At 37.0% G+C, this 23,236-nt stretch overlaps 1 protein-coding gene across 2 annotated transcripts in view; it reads right to left on the bottom strand.

Moving 5' to 3' along the window:
* IFT74 (intraflagellar transport 74) overlaps positions 1-23,236 on the bottom strand; it is a 155,777-nt gene that overhangs the window by 50,378 nt on the left and 82,163 nt on the right. For both annotated transcript variants that reach the window (XM_069090424.1, XM_069090415.1), the window contains 4 exons: positions 20,412-20,550; positions 18,165-18,227; positions 11,718-11,861; positions 6,122-6,162 (listed from right to left, as the gene is read on the bottom strand). In XM_069090424.1, the coding sequence (XP_068946525.1) occupies positions 6,122-6,162; positions 11,718-11,861; positions 18,165-18,227; positions 20,412-20,550 (387 nt within the window). The remainder of the gene's footprint in view (positions 1-6,121; positions 6,163-11,717; positions 11,862-18,164; positions 18,228-20,411; positions 20,551-23,236) is intronic.

The raw sequence follows: 23,236 nt of genomic DNA, 5'->3' as shown, positions 1-23,236 counted from the left end.
TGGAGGAAAAATTGGGAAGAGAAATGAGAATGATGCAAGAAAATTATGAAATGAAAGTCAACAACCTGACTGAAGAAAATAACACCTTATAAAACAGACTAACTCAAATGGCAAAAGAGGCTCAAAAAGCCAATGAGGAGAAGAATGCCTTAAAAAGCCGAATTTGCCAGATGGAAAAAGAATTCAAAAGCTCACTGAACAGAATAATTCCTTCAGAACGAGATTGGAGCAAACAGAAGCTAGTGACTTTATAAGAAATCAAGATACTATTAAACAGATCCAAACAAATGAAAAAATAGAAGTCAATGTGAAATATCTCACTGAAAAAAAACCACTGACCTGGAAAATAGATTCAGGAGAGATAATTTACAAATTATTGAACTACCTGAAAGCCATGATCAAAAAAATAACCTAGAAATCATCCTTCAAGAAATTCTCAAGGAAAATGGCCCTGATGTTTTAGAACCAGAGGGCAAAAGAGAGGTTGAAAGAATCCACTGATCACCTCTGAAAAAAAAATCCCAAAAAGAAAACTCCTAGGAATATTACAGCCAGGTTCCAGAGTTTCCAGATCAAGGAGAAAATATTACAAGCAGCCAAGAAAAAACAATTTGAATATTGTGGAAACACAATCAGGATAACACAGGATCTGGCAGCGTCTACAGTGAGGGATCAAAGGGATTGGAATATGTTATTCTGGAGGTCAAAGGAGCTGGGATTAAAACCAAGAATCACCTACCCAGCAAAAGTGAGTATCATGTTTCAGGGGAAAATATGGTCATTCAGTGGAATAGAGGACTTTCAAACATTCTTAATGAAAAAACTATAGTTGAATAGAAAATTTGACATTCTGATACAAGAAGCAAGAGAAGCATGAGAAGGTAAATGGGGAAAAGAAATCATAAGGAACTTATCAAAGTTGAACTATTTACATCTCTACATGGAAAAACAATAATGGTAACTTATGAAACTTTTCTCAGTAGGAAAATAGTTGAAGGGAATAGAAATGTGTATGTATACACACACACACATATATACACATATACATGTATATATGTCTATATAGTAGGGTATGTGGGCATATGAATACATATGTGAATGTGTGTATATATGTGTACAGGTATACATAGATAGAGGGCACAGGACCAATTTAATAGGAAGGGATGATACTTAAAAGGTGAAATTAAGAGGTGAGAGAGGAATATAATGAGAGGAAATGGGGAGAGACAGAATGGGGTAAACTATCTCATACAGAAGAAGCAAGAGAAAATGGTCACAATGGAGGGGAAGAACAAGATGGCAAAAGGGAATGGGTCAACCTTATTCTCATTGAATTTGGCTTAGGGAGAGAATGACATACATAGCATATCTCACCCTACAGGAGAGTAGGGGGGAAGGGGACGAGAGGGGGGATGATGGAAGAGAGGGCAGGCTGGGGAAAAGGAAGTTGGAAGCACCCACTTTTGAAAAGGGACAGGATCAAAGTAGAGAATAGAACAAGTGGGGGTGGGATAGGAGGGAGGGAAATATAGTCAGTCTTTCACAATATGTACACTATGGAAATGTTTTGCATAGCTACACATGTACAACCTATATTGAATTGCTTATCTTCCCAGTAAGGGTGGGTGACAAGGGAGGAAGGGAATGAATCTGGAATTCAAAGCTTTAAAATCAAATGTTTAAATATATATATATATATATATATATATATATATATATATATATATATACTGTCTTTAATATTATTTTACATTTAACTGGTAAATATGACATACAGGCACTGGGGCATAGAGATCAACCATGCCCTACTGGAAAGTCGGAGAGGGTATGGGAGAAGATATGTGAGAGAGTAGATTGGAGGAGGGAACACCCAGTGGGATTGCTATTTTGGGGTGGTGGGTAGGGGGAAAAACAGAGAGAAAATTTGTAATTCAAAATCTTGTGGAAATGAATGAAGTTAATAAAGCATTTGATAAAAAAAAGAAAGAAAAAAATAAAAATAATGAAAATAATGTACAACATTTTTCTTTTCTTTTTTACATATGGAAATGCTCATTTTATCTAATACTTTTAAGTTCAGGACTTTTAAAAATAATTATATGAGAAAAAGAAATAGAATTAGGGTAAAAATATTTGATGGAAAGCAGATTACTACATTGTAAAAAGTGTTAGATTTGGAGTCAGAGCACCTGAACCCCAGGCACAATTCTGTCATTATCTATGTGACTTTGGACAAACTGTTTAACATTCCTGGGTCTCAGTTTCCTCATTTAGACTAAATGCTACTATGGAATTTTTTAGTTCTAAAGTTATGGCCCTAAAATGATGACATAAAAGGTTAAATGTAAAATTAGTTCTGTTTAGCTTGTATACATAGAAAATGTTAAATTTAGAAGGGAGATAACTCATCTAGTCTAAAGCTCTCATTTTAGAGCAGAAGAAAATACTGTTCAGACTTGCCTAAAGTAACCTAGTTTGTAAATTAAATAGCCAGGACTAGAGTCTGAGTCTCCTGATCCCAAATCCAATGTCATCTATACTTTATAATATTAACAATTAGCTCAATTTATTCTTTTGTCGTTAGAAACAATACTGCCCATTTGGGAGATTAATAATCCTTTCCAGACTTCTTTTATGATTTTTTGTTTGAGAGAAGTGTTTCGTAAGAGCCACTCAGTCTCTGGACAATAATACCAGCAAGGTTGAAAGCAGAGGTCTCTAAAGTGTGGCACGATTAAGGGGTATGCCAACAATCAATAGAATAGGAAGAATATGCATCCCACCCTTCCTGCTGCGTCTCACTAAGGAGTTTATCTCCAACACAAACACATTGGCCCTTCATGCATTATTGTTTAATCCACTTCACCCCCCTACATCAGCTACTAAGCAGAGTTAAAAACCTAATCACAACTCAGCACCCAAAACACCAGCTGTTCAGTTGTTAAGGCAAATTCCCTACCCACTATCATAATAAGCCTCTGCCTCCCATATCACCTCACACCAGCAGAACTACCTCAGAAGTTGCTTTGTGCTCCAGGGCAATGACCGTAAGAAAGGGTTCCACCCACTCCATTTTTCTTTATTATTGGGACAGAGTGAATCCCACAGGGTGAAAAGGTATGACTGGGGTGTGATCTATATCTTCACTGCAGATTCCATAACACTGTCTTTTTTTTTTTGGAGGGGGGAAGGCAGAGCAGTTGGGGCTAAGTGACTTGCCCAAGGTCACACAGTATCTGAGGCCACATTTGAACTCAGGTCCTCCTGATTCCAGGCCAGTGCTTTATTCACTGTGCCACCTAGCTGACCCTCTATTACATTATGTTATCCCTAAACCTACCTTTCTTCCAAACTCCCCTATTTCTGGTGCAGGGCCCCATCATCCTTCCAGTCACTAACACAATTTTTTATGCAAGTCACATAATCAATGCTCTCATTTATCCCTTTCTCCCTACTCAAATACCATAACTGCAGATCATTTCCTCTACACCTCTCACTTGGACTACTAATTAGTCTCCCTGCCTCAGGTCTCTCCCTTCTCTAACCCATCTTCTACATGACTATAAATTTCCTAAAGAATAGATGTGGGATGGAGGAGTAGAAACAGGACTTCTGCATGGCTTCAGCTTCCACCTTCCCCAATTCTCTAACAAACTTTAGAGCTGCAGAACCCACAAAATGACACAGAGAAGCTAACCTCCTGCTGAGGACAGCCCGTCAGGCCAGCAGGAATTGACCAGTGCAGTGCTCTGGGAGCCGAGCCCAGGCCCGCTGTGAACTGGAGGTTTTAGCCCCAGGGTGGGCCTGACCAACGACCAGCTGGAGGGACTCCAGATCACTAGCAGCTGTGGCGGTTTCCAGAATTATCAACACATAAATGTGAAGGACAAAGTGAGAGGTTAGTGCAGCGTGGATTTTGGCACCCAGTAGTTGGGAGCGCGTTGGCTTTTGCCCCCAGGGCGAGAAGCCACTGAGGCACAGTGGTTGTGCAGCTGCCACCATGTTGAAGCTTCAGTTCTTAGACTTCAGACTGTAGGGGGACCAAGAGACCAGTCTGAGGGGTATTCACTCTTGCTTTAACCTGTTTGGATCTGGATTGCAGTCTAGGGTGGAGGTCCTGGGGTATGTGTCCAGACTGCCAGAGGGTGTGGAGACCTCAGAGAGGGCACACAACTAATACCTCCGGCAGCTGAGAAAACCCCAGCATTTGGTATGAAGCTCCCCTGTCTGGTGGCAGAGTCCTGCTGTGGCAAAAAGCCCAAAAGTCAAGTATTGAGTGGCAACATGACTAGGCAAAGGAAGTAAAACAAACAGAAGAATCCAACATTAGACTCCTATTTTGGGGACAAAACAGATCAAAGCATGGAACAGGAGGAAGACAGTGAAGTCAGAACTCCTGTACCAAAAGCTTCAAAGGAAAATACGAGCTGCTTACAAGCCACAGAAGACCTTAAGAAGCAGATAAGAGAAGTGGAGGAAAAATTGGGAGGAAAAATGAGAACAGCCTGACTAAGGAAAATAACACCTTAAAAAACAGATTAACTCAAATGGCAAAGGAGGTTCAGAAAGGCAATGAGGAGAGGAATGCCTTAAAAAGCCAAATTTGCCAGATGGAAAAAGAATCTCAAAAGCTCACCGAGGAGAATCATTCCTTCAGATTTAGAATGGAGCAAAGGGAAGCTAGTGACTTGATGAGAAATCAAGGTGCTATTAAACAGATCCAAACAAATGAAAGAATAGAAGGCAATGTGAAATATCTCACTGAAAAAAAACCACTGACCTGGAAAATAGATCCAGGAGAGATAATTTAAAAATTATTGGACTACCTGAAAGCCATGATCAAAGAAAGAACCTAGAAATCATCCTTCAAGAAATTCTCAAGGAAAACTGCCCTGATGTTTTAGAACCAGAAGGCAAAAAATAGAGGTTGAAAGAATGCACCCATCACCTCCTGAAAAAGATCCCCAAAAGAAACCTCCTAGGAATATTATAGCCAGGTTCCAGAATTCCCAGATCAAGGAGAGAATACCACAAGCAGCCAGGAAGAAACAATTTGAATATTGTGGAAACACAATCAGGATAACACAGGATCTGGCAGCTTCTACACTGAGTGATTGAAGAGCCTGGAATATGATATTCAGGATGTCAAAGGACCTGGGATTAAAACCAAGAATCACCTACCCAGCAAAACTGAGTATCATGTTTCAGGGGGAAATATGGTCATTTAGTGGAATAGAGGACTTTCAAGTATTCTTCAAGAAAAAAACTAGAGTTGAATAGAAAATTTGACATTCAGATACAAGAAGCAAGAGAAGCATGAGAAGGTAAACAGGGAAAAGAAATCATAAGGATCTTATCAAAGTTGAACTATTTACATTCCTACATGGAAAAATGATAATTGTAACTGATGAAACATTTCTCTGCATGAAAATAGTTGAAGGGAATAGACTCTACTCATTTGGGGTACTGTAATGGGAATGCAAATTTGGAAGATCTTCCCTGCCCCTAGGCTAAAGTGTACCTGCAGCCTGGGGTGGGAGGCTTGTTTTTCAGTAGATACTTCTTGATTGGTCAGTGAGTCAATAAGGTTGTTACATTCTCTGAGCCAGGAGAAGACTATATAAGCTCTGATGTGTAGCTTTGCTTTGGGGCTCACTTTGAGAAGTGTTCTGTGATTTGATCAGATAAAACTCTGGGAAGCCATTGTCCAGAGCCCCCTGGCTTTGAAAAACCCAGATGTTGTTTGGTATGGATGTAATGGTTGGACAGTTTGGAAATCTGTCTACTTGATCTGTTTTTGTCTTGATAATTCTGCCTGTACACTCTGAAGTTCAGGGTGCTGACCTTTTTCCCCTGAATGAGGTAAATGATATATGTTTGACTGATTAAAGTAAGCTTGTTAACCCATCTTGAGTTGCTTTCCTTTATCAAAGCAGATCTAAGAACCTGTGTTGGCAGCAACCCTGGGGACGCTTGGGCTGCTTGCTGCTACATGAGGCAATAGCTAAATCAATATTAATGTTATCAATGTGAACCATAATATGAACAAATATAATAATTTTAACCTCATATTCATTTTTAAAAAAGTGTAGGGAATGGACATAAGGGAAATGATACTTACTGTCTCTCCATGCCTGCTATTTCCTGATTATCTTCTTTAACCTACAAAACACAGTAAAATAGTATGTAAAGAAGGTGTGAATGAAACTACTAGATAGGCAAATAATGAAGAAAAATCAAATAGGTGAAGCAAAGACATCCCCCAGTAGAGTATGTTTTGTTGAAATGTTAGATCTGATTTACCTTTTTTGAAACCTATAAATTCAGTAAAATGCAATTTATAGATTTCAAAGGGAGAAAACACAAATTGCACCATTCCCAGGTTTCTCTTTTTTCTTTAAATAAGGGATGGGAACTACCACACCTGAAACTTTCTTTTTAGTACTGCTAGGTAATAGGGCCCTTAGACACTTACACTGAGGTAGTTTTTTAAAGAGTGTAATAGTATTTTAATTTTTTCAATTATATGTAGGTATTTTTTAGCATTCTTTTTTCAAAAATTTATTTATTTACTTTTGGCTTACAACATTCAGTTTCACAGTCCCTTGAGTTTCAAATTTTCTTCCCCTTTCTCTCCTCCCCACTTCTCCACATGGCAGCATGCAATCAAATATAGGATCTACAAATACCTTCACATTAAACATTGGTCAAGTTGTAAAGAAGTAGCATTCACTTTTACAAAATTTTGGGTTCCAAATTTTATCCCCCTCTTTCCCTCACCCCCCTTCCCTCTTCCTAGAATGGTAAGAAATTTTATATAAGTTATATATGTACAATCATGTAAAACATATTTCTGTATTAGTCATAGTTGTGAAAGAAGAAACAGAACAAAAGGGGGGAAAAGCCCAGAAAGTGAAAATAGTATGCTCCGATCGGTATTCAGAATTCATCGGTTCTTTTTCTGGATGTGAATAGTAGTTTCCATTGTGAGTCCTTTGTAATTGTCTTGGATCACTGTACGGTTGAGAAGAGCTATGTCACTCACAACTGATCATCACACAATGCTGCTGTTACTGTGTATGATGTTCTCCTGATTCTGCTCATCTAACTTTGCATCAGCTTATCCAAGTCTTTCCAGGTATTTCTGAAATCTGACTGCTTATCATTTCTTATTGCACAATAATATTCCATTACCTTCATATACCACAGCTTGTTCAGCTATTCCCCACTGATGGGTATACCCTCAATTTCCATTTTTTTTCTACCACAAAAACAGTTGCTATAAATATTTTTGTACATGTAGGTCTGTTTGCCTTTTTATGATTTCTCTGGGATACAGACCTATTAATAGTATTGCTAGATCAAAGAGTATGCACAGTTTGGTTGCCCTATGGGCTTACTTCCAAATTTCTCCCCAGAGTGGTTGGATAAGTTCACAACTCCACCAACAATGTATGTTATGTTCCGGTTTTCCCACATCCTTTCCAACATTTATGATTTTCCCTTTTTGTCATATTAGCCTATCCTGATAAATATAAGGTGGTACTTCAGAATTGTTTTAATTTGCATTTCTCTAATTAAAAGTGATTTAGAGCACTTCTTCATAGGACTTATAGAGAACTTTGATTTCTTCATCTGAAAACTGCCTGTTCATATCCTTTGGCCGTTTATCAACTTGGGAATGGTTTGTATTCTTTTTTAATTAATGGCTTATATTCTTATAAATTTTACTAAGTTCTCTATATATTTGAGAAATGAGGCCTTTAACAGAGACACAGTATAAAGATTGTTTCCCATTTTCTGCTTTCTTTATAATCATGGTTGCATTGGTTTTATTTATATAAAACCTTTTAAATTTAATATAATCAAAATCATCTACTTTACATTTCATAATGCTCTCTGTCTCTTGTTTGGTAATAAATTCTTCCCTTTTCCATAGATCTGACAAGTAGACTATTTCTTGTTCTTATAATTTGCTTATGGTATCACCCTTTATGTCTATACCATGTACCCATTTTGACATTATCTTGGAATATGGTGTAAGATAATATACCTAGTTGCTTTCACAGCGTTTTCCAGTTTTCCCAGCACGTTTTGTCAAATAGTGAATTCTTATCCCAGAGACTAGGGTCTTTGGGTTTATCAAACACTAGATTACTATGATCATTTACTACTGTGTCTTGTGTACCTAGTCTATTCCACTGATCCATTACTTTATGTCTTAGCCAGAAAATTTTGATGATTACCATTTTATAATGTAATCTGAGATCTGATACTTCTAGACACCTTTCTTTGCCTTGATATTCTTGGGTTTTTGTTCTTCCAGATGAATTCTGTGGTAATTTTTTATAGCTCTATCAAATAATTTTTGGAAGTATGATTGGTAAGGCACGGAATAAGTAAATTAGCTTTGGCAAAATTGTCATTTTTATTATATTGGCTCAGTCTACCCCTGAGCAGCAACTGATATTTTTCCAGTTGTTTAGATGACTCTATTTGTGTGAAAAGTATTTTGTAAATGTTTAGGGGTTTTTTTGACAGGTTTGTCTTGGCAGGTAGACTCTCATGTATTTTATACTGTTTACAGTAATTTTAAATGGAATTTCTCTATCTCTCCCTGATGAACTTTGTTGAACATATATAGAAATGCTGATGATTTATGTGGGTTTATTTTACATCCTGCAACTTAGCTAACATTGTTAATTATTTCTAGCAGTTTTTAAATTGATTTTCTAGAATTCTCTATGTATATTATCATATCATCTATAAAGACTGATTAGTTTTGTTTCCTTGTTATCTATTCTAATTCCTTCAATTTATTTTTCTCCTTTTATTCCTATAACTAACTTTTCTAGTACAATACTGAGTAGTAGTGATGATGGGCATCCTTGCTTCACCCCTGATCTTGCCAGAAAGGCTTCTAGCTCATCCCCTTTACAAATAATGCTTGCTAATGGTTTTAGAGAGATACTGCTTATTATTTTAAGGAATGCTCCCTTTATTCCCATGCTTTCTAGTGTTTTTAATAAGAATGGGTTCTGTATTTCATCAAACTTTCAGCATCTATTGAGACAATATGTAATTCCTGTTATTTTGTTATTGATATGGTCAATTATGATGATCGTTTCCTAACACTGAGCTTGAATTCCTGGTATAAATCCTGCCTGCTCACAGCGTATGACCTTTGTGAGATATTGATATAGTCTTCTTGTAAGTATTTCATTTTAAAATTTTGCATCAATATCTTTTAAAGAAATTTCTCCATAGTTTTCTTTCTCTAAAACAGCTTTTCCTGGTTTAGGTATCAAAGCCATATTTGTAACACAAAAGGAACTTGATAGGACTTCTTCTTTGCCTATTTTCCCAAATACTTTATATAGTGTTGGAACTATGTTCTTTAAATGTTTGGTAGAATTAGCTTGTGAACCAATTTGGCCCTGAGGATTTTTTTCTCAGGAAGTACACTTGATGGCTTGTTCAGTTCCTTTTTTTGAGATGGAATTATTTAGGGGAGGCCAGGTGGCTCAGCAAGTAAGAGCACCAGCTCCAGTGTCAGGATGACCTGGGGATCAAATCCGGGCTCAGATGCTTAGCACCACACCCAGAAATAACTGGCCGTGTAACCTTGAGCAAGTTACTTAACCCCGATTGCTTTAAAAAAAAAAAAAGAGATGAAATTATTTAGGTATTCTATTTCTTCCTCTGTTAATCTGGGTAATTTATATTTTCACAAATATTCATCAATTTAACTCAGATTGTCAGGTTTATTGGCATGTAATTGGGCAAAATATTTCCTAATGATTGCTTTAATTTCTTCTTCATTGCTGGTGAGTTCACCCTTTTCATTTTTGATACTGAATATTTGGTTTTCTTCTTTTTTAAAAAATCAAATTAACTAATGGCTTATCTATCTTACTGTTTTTTTTTTATTAAGCCAGCTCCTAGTTTTATTATTAGCTCAATAGTTTTCTTACTTTCAACTTTATTAATCTCACTTTTGAGTTTCAGGATTTACAATTTGGTGCTCAATTGATAATATTTAATTTGTTCTTTATCTAGTTCTTTTTAGTTGCACGCCCAATTTAGTTGCATGCCAATATGCTCTTTCATTGATGATTTAGAATAATATATTTTCCCCTAAATACTGCTTTGCCTGCATCCCACCCATTTTGGTATGTTGTCTTGTTGTTTTTCTCTTTAATAAAATCATTGATTGTTTCTATGATTTGTTCTTCGACCCACTTATAATTTAGGATTAGATTATTTAGTTTCCAATTAATTTTTAATCTATCCAATACTCTTTGTTCAATGTAATTTTTATTGCATTATAATCCTAAAAAGATGCATTTTATATTTCTGCCTTTCTACATTTGATTTTGAGGTTTTTTATGCCCTAATATATGTAGGTGCCATGTACTTCTGAGAAAAAGAACTAGAAAAAAGTCGGTGCCCATAGATTGCAGAATAGCTAAACAAATTATAGTACATGAATGTGGCAAAGAAAGACACTGCTAATCTTCCTTAATGCTGGTTCTTGAAAAGACTATCCCCAAATTATCCTGTGCATAGTTTGTTATCTGCATGTTACCTTTCCCATTAGACCGTCAGCATGAAAGCAGGAATTATTTGTGTTTCTTTGTATCCCCCTAACCTCCAGTATTCAGCATAGTGCTTCGAGCATAATAGGTACGTAAGAAATACTTGCTGATTGACCAGCTAACTGAATATAATAGGAAATGACTGTGCTGTAAGAAATGAGTATGAAAATTACTGAGAAGCACAGAAAGACTTGAACGAACTAAGGCAAAATGAAGTAAGCAGAACCAGGAAAACAAAATACACAATGACTACAAAAAGATAAATGGAGATGACAACTAACGAAACTGAATTATGTGAAATTATAATGATGAAGCCTGGTTCCAAAGAAAATATATGAGGATACACCTCCCCCTACTCCTTTGCTGAAGTAAGGAACCATGGGATACTGGATATCAGGATCTGTCTGACTTCTTTTTATATGGTATTTCGTTTTATAGAACATGTTTTTCTTCTTTTTTTCATACTTTTTTTTTTAAATAAAGGATGGCATTCTCAAAGGAGAAGATACATTGAGAAAAATTAGTGATGTAAAAAAGATATCGATAAAATTCAGTTTTAGAAACATGCAAGCAAATTCAAATTTGTATCTTATAAAATGTACATTAAAGGAGGATATTAAGCCTTCCAAACACTGAAGGAAATCATGGAAATTATAAAACTACAAATTAGAAGATGTGGCATATTGTAGCCATTAAAAATTACTTTTGATGTGAATAAAACTGCAAGAAAAGTTAGTCAATTTCATGTCAAAAAAGGCACATTTTTACCTATTTTGACTTATCAAATATATCACATCAAGATTAGATGGAATCACTCTTAAAGGAAAAATATTTAACATAATAAACTAGTGCATTCATTGCTCAGTGCAGCATAAGCTTCTTGGCTTCCTTTCTAATTCTTTTTCCTAAAGTTAAGATTTGTGCCACAAAAAATATACTATAAGGGGCAGCTAGGTGGCACAGTGAATAGAGTACCAATCCTGGAGTCAGGGGGACCTGAGTTCAAATCCAGTCTCAGACACTTAACACTTACTAGCTGTGTGACCTCGGGCAAGTCACTTAACCCCAAATGCCCTGCCTTTCCCCCTCAAAAAACAATACTATAAATATTTCTCCTACTTGTTTAAGTAATCGCTCTCTCTCTTCCATTGGGGATCCCATGCTTTTGTCTTCTGCAATCATTTGATCTCGATGGCACTCCAACTCATACAGTTTTTCATGAAGAAGCACAGCCTCCTGTTTTACCTGGGAGTGTGCTATTTCCTAAAGAGAAAATAAAACTATTTACTTTGTAGCTAACAACAAAACAGGTTTTGGTTTATGAGTATGAGGTAAATTGAAGAATTTGTCGCCAGCATCTTAATTATGTTCAACAAGCATTTATTAAGTGCCTAAATATTTGCAAGACACTATGCCAGGGGCTAGAGATACAAATCCAAAGAGTGAAACAATTCTGTTCTCAAAGAGTTCATGTTCTAATGGATTTAAAAATATATTATGTAGAACCTCAGTGTCAAATATGCAGGCCTCACTAGCCTAATAATTTAGCTCAAAATCTGATCACTGACCTAAGAGGTCACCTCTGTACAGCTTGCAAAACTCCCATACGTAATCTGAACCAGATTAAAATGTAACTGGGAAACAGTCAACAAAACAAAAAATAGAGTATTGATAATGCTATTATGTGGTTTGCTAAATCAATATGCATTCTACAGGGATCCTTATTTAAGGCTGTTTCTTTTTGAGTTTGACATCATTGATATAGAGCACCATAATTTGTATTTTATGGGAATATTTGTATGTGGTGATGTTAAACTAAAAATAAATATAGTAACATTTTATTTATATTTAGTTTTAACAATACCACAGTGCATTTATATAGAGTGAGTCAAAAATTCCTATGAACCTACTTAAGCCCTTTTTAGCATAGGTTCAGAAGAGATTTTGGCCTCCCCTGTACAATGAATGATCTACCTGGGTCTTCAATGCACCCATTAAGAGAATGGGCCTTTGGAGGGAAAAAATATCTTCTCCCTTGAACAGATCAGAGATGTATTCTTCTACAAGTAGAATGTCACTATTTAATAATATCCTACTTCTATACTATATATATATATATATATATATATTTTAAGCAAAGAATAAAAATGAAAAAGAGATATGATAAGGGACATGCTCTATAATGTGGATAATAGGCCACAGTACATAAGTACGTTATTTTGCACGGATGCAGGAATTGCAGAATATTTACTAGTATATCCTGTTTAAAATGATGAGATACAAATTTTAATACTTTTTTTATTTTTAATACTTTTAGTATTTATTTTTAATACTTTTTCTCTATAGAAGAAGAAACTAGCATACACAAAAGTTAAGCATTATAGAATAAGTCCACAAAGCAATCAGTGCTACAAATCTGAATTCATGTGCTCTGTGTATTCAAACACAGTGGGCACTGTGGCAGTGGCTACTTGTTCATATCTTCTTATTGCTATAGACAACTCTCTAACAACATAAGCTGCAGAGAAGATGCCAACTTATATCGATAAGGGGGATTTCCTCTTTTGAGAGGTCTCATATATCGCTGAGATCAGAGGGCCAGTTCCTATGGCAACTTTCTCTTAACCTCTACATAAAATATTCACTTTTCTTACTCTGCTTCTGCTCATGCTCTCCAATTACTGAGTGTTTTCTATGTGGCATTGTGCTACAAGGGTTTTAAGCTGTAAAGAATGAGGGAACTGAGGCAACAGGTGCAGATCATTCAGTACATATTGCAGCAAAATAAAGAAAAATGGTGGAAAGGCAGAAGGAACAGCAGGTTAAAGTAAATAATTTTTAATAAACATAAGGGATACCTGAGCATTTTAAAAGCAGAAGTTATGGAGTTGATGGAGTGGTAGATGGTAAAGACACTTAAGAAAGGAATAAGGAGGTGGAGTCAAGATGACAGCATAGAAGCAGGAAAACTCCATGAGTCCCCGCATAACCACCTCAAATACCTATAAAATATGACTCTAAACAAATTTTAGAGCTACAGAACCCAAAAAGTGGCAGAGAGAAACAAATATCCGGCTGAAGGCAGCCTGGCTGGTGGACAGGAAGGGTCCCACAGTGTGTTGGGAGCCGGGCCCAGCCCCACATGAGCCCACAGTTTTAGCCCCAGGGAGGCCCAGACCAGCAGCAGCTGAAGCAGACTTAGGGAGAGTGGATCACCAGCACCTGTGGTGGTTTCCAGAATTATCAACCCATAAATGTCAAAGACAAAGTAAAAGGTCAGTGTGGAACTCTGTTGGAACTTGGGGGGGATGCAAGGCAGAAGCGGCGGAGGTGCTGTGTGGCTGCTTCAGAGCTCCTGGCCTGCAGATCACAGGGGGACCAAGCGACCATTCAGAGGGTAATCGCTCTTGCTTTAACCTGCTTGGATTGGATCCCTGTCCTGGGTGGAGGCCCTGGGGTGTGTGACCAGTGTGCCAGAGCATTGGGGACTGTAGAGAGGGAAGCCAACTAATAGTTCCAGCAGCTGCAAAAACCCCAAAGATTTAGGACAAAGCTCTCCTCTCGGGAAGAAGAGTTCTACTGTGGCAAAGAGCTCAAAAGTCAAGTAATTGAGTGGCAACATGAGCAAGCAAAGGAAGCACAGCAATCAAACCTTAGATTACTTCTTTGGGGACAAAAAGGATCAAAGTATGGAATGGGAGGGAGACAATGAAATCAGAACTTCTGCACCAAAATCTTCCAAGAAAAAAAAAATGAACTGGTTACAGGCCATTGAGGAGATCAAGAAGGCTTTTGAAAATCAAGTAAGAGAAATGGAGGAAAAATTGGGAAGAGAAATGAGAATGATGCAAGAAAATCATGAAAATAGAGTCAACAACCTGACTGAAGAAAATAATACCTTAAAAAATAGACTAACTCAAATGGCAAAAGAGGCTCAAAAAGCCAATGAGGACAAGAATGCCTTAAAAGCCCAAATTTGCCAGATGGAAAAAGAATTCAAAAGCTCAATGAAGAGAATAATTCCTTCACAATGAGACTGAAGCAAATGGAAGTTAATGACTTTATGAGAAATTAAGATACTATAAAACAGATCCAAACAAATGAAAAAATAGAAGGCAATGTGAAATATCTCACTGGAAAAACCATTGACCTGGAAAATAGATCAAGGAGAGATAATTTACAAATTATTGAACTATCTGAAAGCCATGATCAAAAAAAGAACCTAGAAATCATTCTTCAAGAAATTCTCAAGGAAAATGGCCCTGATATTTTAGAACTAGAGGGCAAAATAGAGGTTGGAAGAATCCACTCCTCTTGAAAAAGATCCCAAAAAAGAAAACTCCTAGGAATATTATAGCCAGGTTCCAGAGTTCCCAGATCAAGGAGAAAATATGACAAGCAGCCAGGAAGAAACAATTTAAATATTGTGGAAACACAATCAGGATAACACAGGATCTGGCAGCTTCTACACTGAGGGATCAAAGGGCTTGGAATATGATATTCTGGGGGTCAAAGGAGCTGGGATTAAAACCAAGAATCACCTACCCAGCAAAACTGAGTATCATGTTTCAGGGGAAAATATGGTCATTCAATGAAATAGAGGACTTTGAAGCATTCTTGATGAAAAGACCAGAGTTGAATAGAAAATTTGACATTCAGATACAAGAAGCAAGAGAAGCTTGAGAAGGTAAACAGGGAAAAGAAATAAAAAAGAATTTATCAAAGTTGAACTATTTAAATTCCTCCATGGAGGAATGATAATTGTAACTTATGAAACTTTTCTCAGTATGAGAATGGTTGAGGGGAATACAAATGTATATATATATATATATATATACATGCATACATATACATATGTGTGTATGAATACATATGTGAGTGTGTGTATATATGTATACAGGTATACATAGACAGAGGGCACAGGATCAATTGAATAGGAAGGGATGATATTTTAAAAAATTAATACGTGAGACAGGAATATAATGAGAGGAGATGGGGTGACACAGGATAGGGTAAATTATCTCATATGAAAGAGGCAAGGGAAAACTGTTACAATGGAGGGGAAGAACAGGAAGGCAAAAGGGAATGGGTCAACCTTACTCTTACTGAATTCAGCTTAAGGAGGGAATGATATACAAATTAAATTGGGTATCTTACCCTACAGGAAAGCAGGGGGGAAGAGGATAAGAGGGGGGATGATAGAAGAGAGGGCAGATTAGGGGGGGGATGGTAGTTAGAAGCACACACTTTTGAAAAGGGGCAGGGTCAAAGCAGAGAATAGAACAAGTGGGGGGCGTGATAGGAGGGAGGGAAATATAGCCAGTCTTTCACAATGTATCCACTATGGAAATATTTTGCATAACTACACATGTACAACCTATAGGGAATTGCCTATCTTCCCACTAAGGGTGGATGACAGGGAATAAGGGAAAGAATTGGGAATTCAAAGTTTTAAAATCAAATTAAAAATAATAATCATTGCTATTATTATTATTTTCTTAACATGCAACTGGGAAATAAGAGAGACAGGCACTGGGGTATGGAGATCCATCTTGCCCTACTGGAAAGTTGGAGGGGGGAAGGGGAAGAATATAGGAGAGAGATTGGGGGAGGGGGTACTCATTGGGATCGCTGTTTTGGGGTGGTGGGTAGGGAACAGATGGGAAGAAAATTTATAACTCAAAATCTTTTGGAAATCAATGTTGTAAACTAAAAATAAATATAAAATTTATTTTAAAAAATAAAGAAAGGAATAAGATCAGGAGCCCAATCTCTCATGAGTTGAGAGGGGAATGTGATTTAGAATTCAGGTGAAGGAATTAAGTTTTGGGAGAAGGTGCCTTTTCTTCTGAGACTGGAGAAAAGGAAAAGCAATGTTGAGGTATCGCTTTGCATTAATGTCTTTTTCCTTGCCTCTCTGTCTGTCCTAATTCTATCCATCTTCTATAAGCTAGCTCAAGTTCTACTGCTTATGTGAAACTTCCATTGTGATTCTAGTCTGCTAATCTCTCTTTTAACCCTTTTATACTTACTGCCTGAATTAAATAGTAATTTAACATCCTGAAATTATAGTTTTGCTGAGCTGGGGAGAAGCACCAGACAGCATCTAGTCTAGGACTTATCTCACAGACAAAGAACGTAAGGCTGAAAAAGATTAAGTGACTTAGCTGAGACCACATGGCTCATTAATGATAGTGTGTGTTCGAATGTGTGGGTATGTATGTGTGGAGGGGGTCTCCTGATTTCCAATCCAGTATTCTTTCTACTACTCAACACTGCCATCTAGCTATCCAACCTAGTCAACAACACAATTTATCACATATTAGATGCTGTATTATTCACCACTTGTGTGTGAAAATAGAATCTTTCTAAATAAACTCTAAGTTCAATGTAAGGAAGGGCTATTTTTTACACCTAATTTGTAGCCATATACCACTAAAGACACACATAAGCTACTGGAGAAATATTTGTTAACTGATATATTTTATACCATAATCTTTAGGAATTTAGTAAGAGAGGTCATGTTTTAAGTTTACAGCATTGAAAATATTTCTTAACATATATGGCACATCTTTAAAATGCATCATTTGGCAGAGGACAGAATGCAGGAATATCTGGGTTCAAGTCCCTTAATACCTACTGGTCTTATGACTCTGGGTCACTTAACCTCTCAGTGTCCTCGGCAATATTCTAAGATTATAAATTACAGATCTACATTAGCAGAGGGAGTTTCCTTGCAGGAAGCTCCTATCATAATGAAGTCATGGAACTGGATCAAAAGAAAAAGATAGATCTCTTTTCCATGGAAGAACACTGATGGATTAAAAAAAAAAAGATGGTTGTGCGCTTACTGACCCTACTCCTGTAGCTAGAACATTTGGCATGGGATTTAAGTCCATGACCACAACTCAAGTAACTTAGCCAAGTGACATGTGTGTAATAGGAAATCCTGCCGCCCACACGGGACAACGTGCTGGCTCTGCTCCCTGAATGACATATATTTCTGTTGTGTCCTATCACTTGCAGATAGTCTATAGTAATTTAGCACATGGAAGTAATCAGATACTGACTCTATTTAATATTTGAAAATAAACAAGTAATCAGCTATTTTAATGGTAAAGTCTTAAAATATAATTTTATAACACTGACATTTTAGTCAAGAGCTAGCCGTTAGAAGATGACAATTCTATCAATTACAAAACAGTCACACTGCCATTTGCCTACCTACAGCAAAAATTAAGAAAAGCAGGTGGATGCGGAAGTAAAATCTCAGAGACTAAGACCGGAGAAGAGAAGCATGCAGTGCTCAAGGTCACTGTCCTTGAAATAGTACTGTGTTCGTGAACAGAAGGAACTTTCTTCTTCTTCCTTCCCCAATTACGAGTGTTTATGATCTTGAACTAAGAGTGGAATCAATTGCTGAACTATTTCAAATCACTAATTTTACAAATTTGTAACTTTCTACACCAGGAAAGTAAAAGGCAATGAGTCCCATGAACCTAATAATTTTGTTCACAATCTGATTATTTGGGAAATAATAGAGCTTTTATGTAATTCTATACATACAGTTTCCAGACCTTCCTTCTTCATGTTCAGTGAATCTAATTCTTGCTGAAGTGTATCTAATTCCTAGACAAAATAGAGAAAATGCCAAGTGTTAGTGTGACCTAAGTATGAAAATAAGTTGTTTCTGTATATTTCAAAATTACATTTATTAACCTGAAGTAAAAACAAGAGATTTGAAACTGTAAGAGACCCTAGAAGTAATCTAATCAAAATCCCTCATTTACAGATGGAAAATGAGGTACACAGAGGTGAAATAATGTGCTTAAGGACACATAAGTATTAAGTACCAAAAATCAGGATTTGAATTCAGGTCTGATTCCAAATCAAGCATTTTTCTATGCTGCTTCTAATTAACATCACAAATATATTTTGTCTAGAATTTGGGTATCTTATTTTCCTATTTGTTTTATTTTGTTAAAGATAACTACATATAGGGGTGGCTACATTGCACAGTGAATAGAAACACTGGCCCTGGAGTCAGGAGGACCTGAGTTCAAATCTGGCCTCAGACACTTAACACAAAAACTAGCCATGTGACCTTAGGCAAGTCATTTAACCCCAATTATCCTCCAAAAAGCAAAAAAAAAAAAGAAAAAGATAACTACATACAAATAACATATTTTGTTAAAGAGAAAAATCCTTACCAAAAAATACTACTTTGCAAAAACACTGGCTAAACTGCCAAATTTAATGTTACTTTCATACAGAGAGTTACAGGATTTGTATATGTAATCACTCCCCTCCCCACAGAAAAATAACTATTTAAGATCAGTGCTTGACAAGTGCTTAATAAGTGCTTTTTCATTCATTCATTCACTCATTTATTCACCATCTTAAGTTATAAATGGTACACTGGAACTTATATTAAGCGTTTGGCAATCGGCATGGCTCATTTTCTAGAATGTATTCATTCCTCAGAAAAGTTCTCTATGTAGAAGAACCTCTTTTAATAGCATTTGGACATTTCTATGAGAACTTTTTTTCAAGGTATAATCCTGTACTATTTACACTATAACTCATATTGATATTGTGTTAACAGGACAATAATCCTCTGTGAATATAGGGAAAATATATATGAAATCAAGAATGAAGTTGACTGGTAGCACTTACACAGGATCCAAATAGCTGCTCCAAACCCCATAGCAAGATTGAAATAGCACTTCTTGAAATTTTCTTGGGTCAAAAATCATGACTTTCTTTGGGAACTTATTTTTTTGGAACCAAGCAAAGGATACCATAGAGATTAATCAAGGAGCAAGACGAGAGGGGAAATACCTCCTTGCTCTGGTTCAAATTTACTTTATTTCATATTCCAGGCTTTTGCGGAGAGGAGATCAGGGAATGAAAAAAGTGGGAAAGGCCTAGTATTGCTGTGGCTGCAAAGTTGTAGTGCACAGATGATTTCAAAGTCCTGTGAGGATAGCTCACAGATAAGAAAGCTTTATGTACTGTAACACACTTGTTTACATGAGAGCAAGAAAGGGCAATGAAAGAATTACTGTCTGTCCCTGTAACATACTCCAGATGGAACAAAGAGAATATTTAGATAAAAAAAAATTGAAAGGCTTTGTATGAGTTTCAGGGGAGGAGAGATGAATAAAACTTAAGCAAAATACAATGCAATAAAAACTGGGTTATCTGGCATCACCGTGCAATAATCCATTATGGATAGAAGATGTTACTAGAAACCCAAACATTTATCCAGCTTCTTGAGGACAGCACACGAATGGTCTGTGGGGCTCTTATGGTATATATAGGCAGCTATTTCCTTTAGAAAGCAGAGCTATTTTTTCTCTGTCTCTTTATTATCACATTTCTTCTTAGTTGTCCAAATGTTTGTACCTCATTACCCCTTCTAATCTCTACTACTGCCATAACAATAGAGTTCTTTACCCTCTTATTTTTTCCCATTTTTCTTTTTTCCTGTTTCTTCTGTCAATTCTTGCATCCTTTTTGCCATAAAAGGTTTGTAACAATTATAATTATGTCTTTCTCTTGGGGCATAAATTGACCAATCCTCATGTGTCAACTATAATCCTTGAATTTCTTTCTTATCTTGTATCTTTTAATTGCTGCCTGCAATTCAAGAGTTGTGCTTTTGCTGCCACTGCATGAAAAAGACTGGTTTCAGAGTTCAGGACGCTGAGGGTTCCAAAATTCAACTTAAGAATGTACCATGGAAACCTGCAACTTAATGTGTATTTCATCAATTTCAACCCCAAAATAAAAGAAAGACTAAGCCATTACCTGTAATAATTTTTCATTTGTAGTTTTCATCTCTATATACTTGACTTGCTTTTCAGGAGACATATTTTTAATAATATCATCTGCTGCTTGCTTTTCTTGTTCAATTTCCTCTTCTACCCGCCTAATTTGTTTTTCTTTCCTGGAAAAGAAAAGGACACATTCTTTCTACCATACTGAATAGAATAGTCACAATTAGTAAATGAACTTTCATTAGCAAAAAATATTCAGATCAATGTCTTTGATTCTAAAAATCATTAGCCCTACAAAAATTCTCTTGGTCTTCCTCAAAATTCATATATCCCTGCAAAATTGACCTGTCTTACCTCTTCAATGTCTGCCCCATCCCAAACTCCTTTCAATAGATACACTCTTCATTCCTTAGATAAAGAAGGTAAAAGCACCTGCCTGGAGCAGATGTCTTCAGGAATCTAACACAATGATTTTCATGAAACACTAGGAAAACCGAAGGTAATAAGTAACGTGAACAATTAAATTTCAGTTTCACTGCTTAAATTCTTTAAACTTCTGATTACACATACATATCTGTCCACAGATATATAAATCACTATGTCTAAAAAGATATATGCATGTCTATACGTATGTTTGCAGCAGCAGGCAGCTTGGAATTATGGAAAGTACTATGTAGTTCCTCAAAGATAATCAAGCATGATCTTTACTTGCCCATGGAAATTGATCGATTAACTCAAGTACTACGTGTTCTTCATGATGTTGCCTTTCCTCTGGGACGGCAGAGGTGGGGTCTTGAGTCCCCTGTGACTGTTACTGAGAAGGCACCCTAGATATTCTAGGGCTGTGTGCCATCAATATAGCGTCGTATGAAAATGGAAGATGGCTTGTTAGCTACAGGATCAAGAGTGAAACAGAAGGGAAGGGGTGGCTAGGTGGCACAGTGAATAGAGCACCAGCCGTGGAGTCAGGAGGACCTGAGTTCAAATCCCGCCTAAGACACTTAACACAGAAACTAGCCGTGTGGCCTTGGGCACCAATTGCCCTACTTTGCCACCTCCAAAAAGGAAGAAAGAAACAGAAGGGAAAGAACTCCCCAGTAACAAAGCAGGCATGATGGTCTAGAGAGAAAGGAGTGATTGTGTGGCTAGAGGGTGTGCAGGACACATGACGTTTGCACCACCATCTTTAGTGAGACTGTTGAAAACATTTTTCTGCCATCATATCTGTTCCTGCATCATTGTAATTTTTAGATAATCTACAAACACCGTTTTACTTGTTAATACTCTAACCACGCAGTCTTTTACCAATGATCAGCTAGTGTGCACCAATGAAGGAAATGATGAATATCCATGTTGATATCTGCACTGTAAGTAGAACCAGAAGACATAAAGAAGTTGTAGCTAAATGAAAGGATAGGTCATAGACTCTCCTCAACCAGGTGAACAAGGAAGTTGGTTTCATTGTGTATCCAAATGCAATAAAAAAAGATTTCATGGGATATTCAGTCACTTCATCTTGAGCATGATGAACACAACACAAGGAAGGTAACTGCAGCTTATTTTCCAATAGCCATTGGACAGAATGAAGCAGAAAAATTCTATGAAGAGAAGTTTCTCTAAGCCACTTTCAGCAGCCTGCCTACCTCCCATAGACCCACTTCAGCAACCATGATATTCTCACCAGACTAAATAATGATCAGTACTGGGTGAAAGGGTGAACCCCAGGATGGAGAGGTCAATGAAAGAACCCAGAACAAAACCAAACCAAACGAATAATCCCACCCAACGCACGGCAGTGGGCAAAGCCTAGCCCTGGCACAAAATCTCAATTCAACAACTAAAGGAAGAAAAGAGCTAAGTAAATAAAGAACATACCCACCCATACAAAATTGTTGCAAATCTAACTACATGACAATTTCAAGCAGACACTAGGAAAAAAAAAAGATTTTCTGCAAGAACCTAGGAAAAAATAAGCAAAAGGGAAAACATGAAATAAACTGGAAGGAGAATAAATAGCTTAGAAGATAAAGTGTTAGGAGAAGTGAGGTAGCACAGTAGATAGAGCACTGGCCTTCGAATCAGGAAGACCTGAGTTACAATGTGGCCTCAGACACTTGACACATACTAGGTGTGTGACCCTGGTTAAGTTGCAACCCCAACTGTCTCACCAAAAACAGAAAGAGGGAGAGGGAGAGGAAAAGGGAGACAGAGAGGGAGAGAGGGAGAATTAAAGCCAAGAAATGGATGCCCTGAAGACTAGAATAGAATACTAGAAAATACCAAATGGTCAGTCAACAAGCATTTATAAAGCACTAACTATTAAGTGCAAAGAAAAATCAATCATCCATGAAACAACAATGAATATGTGAACAAAATCAAAAGATTGAAAAAAAGTAGAAGAAAATAGAAGATATCTGATTTAAAAACAATAGACCTGAAAAAGAAGTCAAATTAAGAATCATTAGATTTGGTAGCAGTCAATATGGAGGAGTAAAAGCAGGAATGTACTTGAGCTCATGCCCAACAACCTTTAACACCTGTAAAAAATAACTTTAAGCAAATTTTAGAGCTACAGAACCCACAAGATGACAGAGTGAAATACATCTCCTGCTGAGGAAAGTCTGGTAGGTCGACAGGAAGGGTCTACTGCACTGGGATGGGAGCAGAGCACAGTTCCACTATGGGCTGCACCAGTGCAGACGCCTGGCACAGACTGGCCAAAGCAAACCTCAGGGGACTGAATCACTTGCAGCTGTGGCAATTTCTAGACTTCTCAACACCTAAACACCAAAGAGAAAGTACAAGGTCAGTGAGGAAACTCTGTTGGACCTGGGTGAGAGAAGAGTGCAGTCTGGC

Source organism: Petaurus breviceps, unplaced genomic scaffold (genome assembly GCF_028583685.1).
Source record: "Petaurus breviceps papuanus isolate PSGF00001 unplaced genomic scaffold, PetGlider_PUasm1.0 125, whole genome shotgun sequence".
NCBI lineage: Eukaryota > Metazoa > Chordata > Mammalia > Diprotodontia > Petauridae > Petaurus > Petaurus breviceps.
This window is presented reverse-complemented; position numbering and strand designations above follow the sequence as displayed.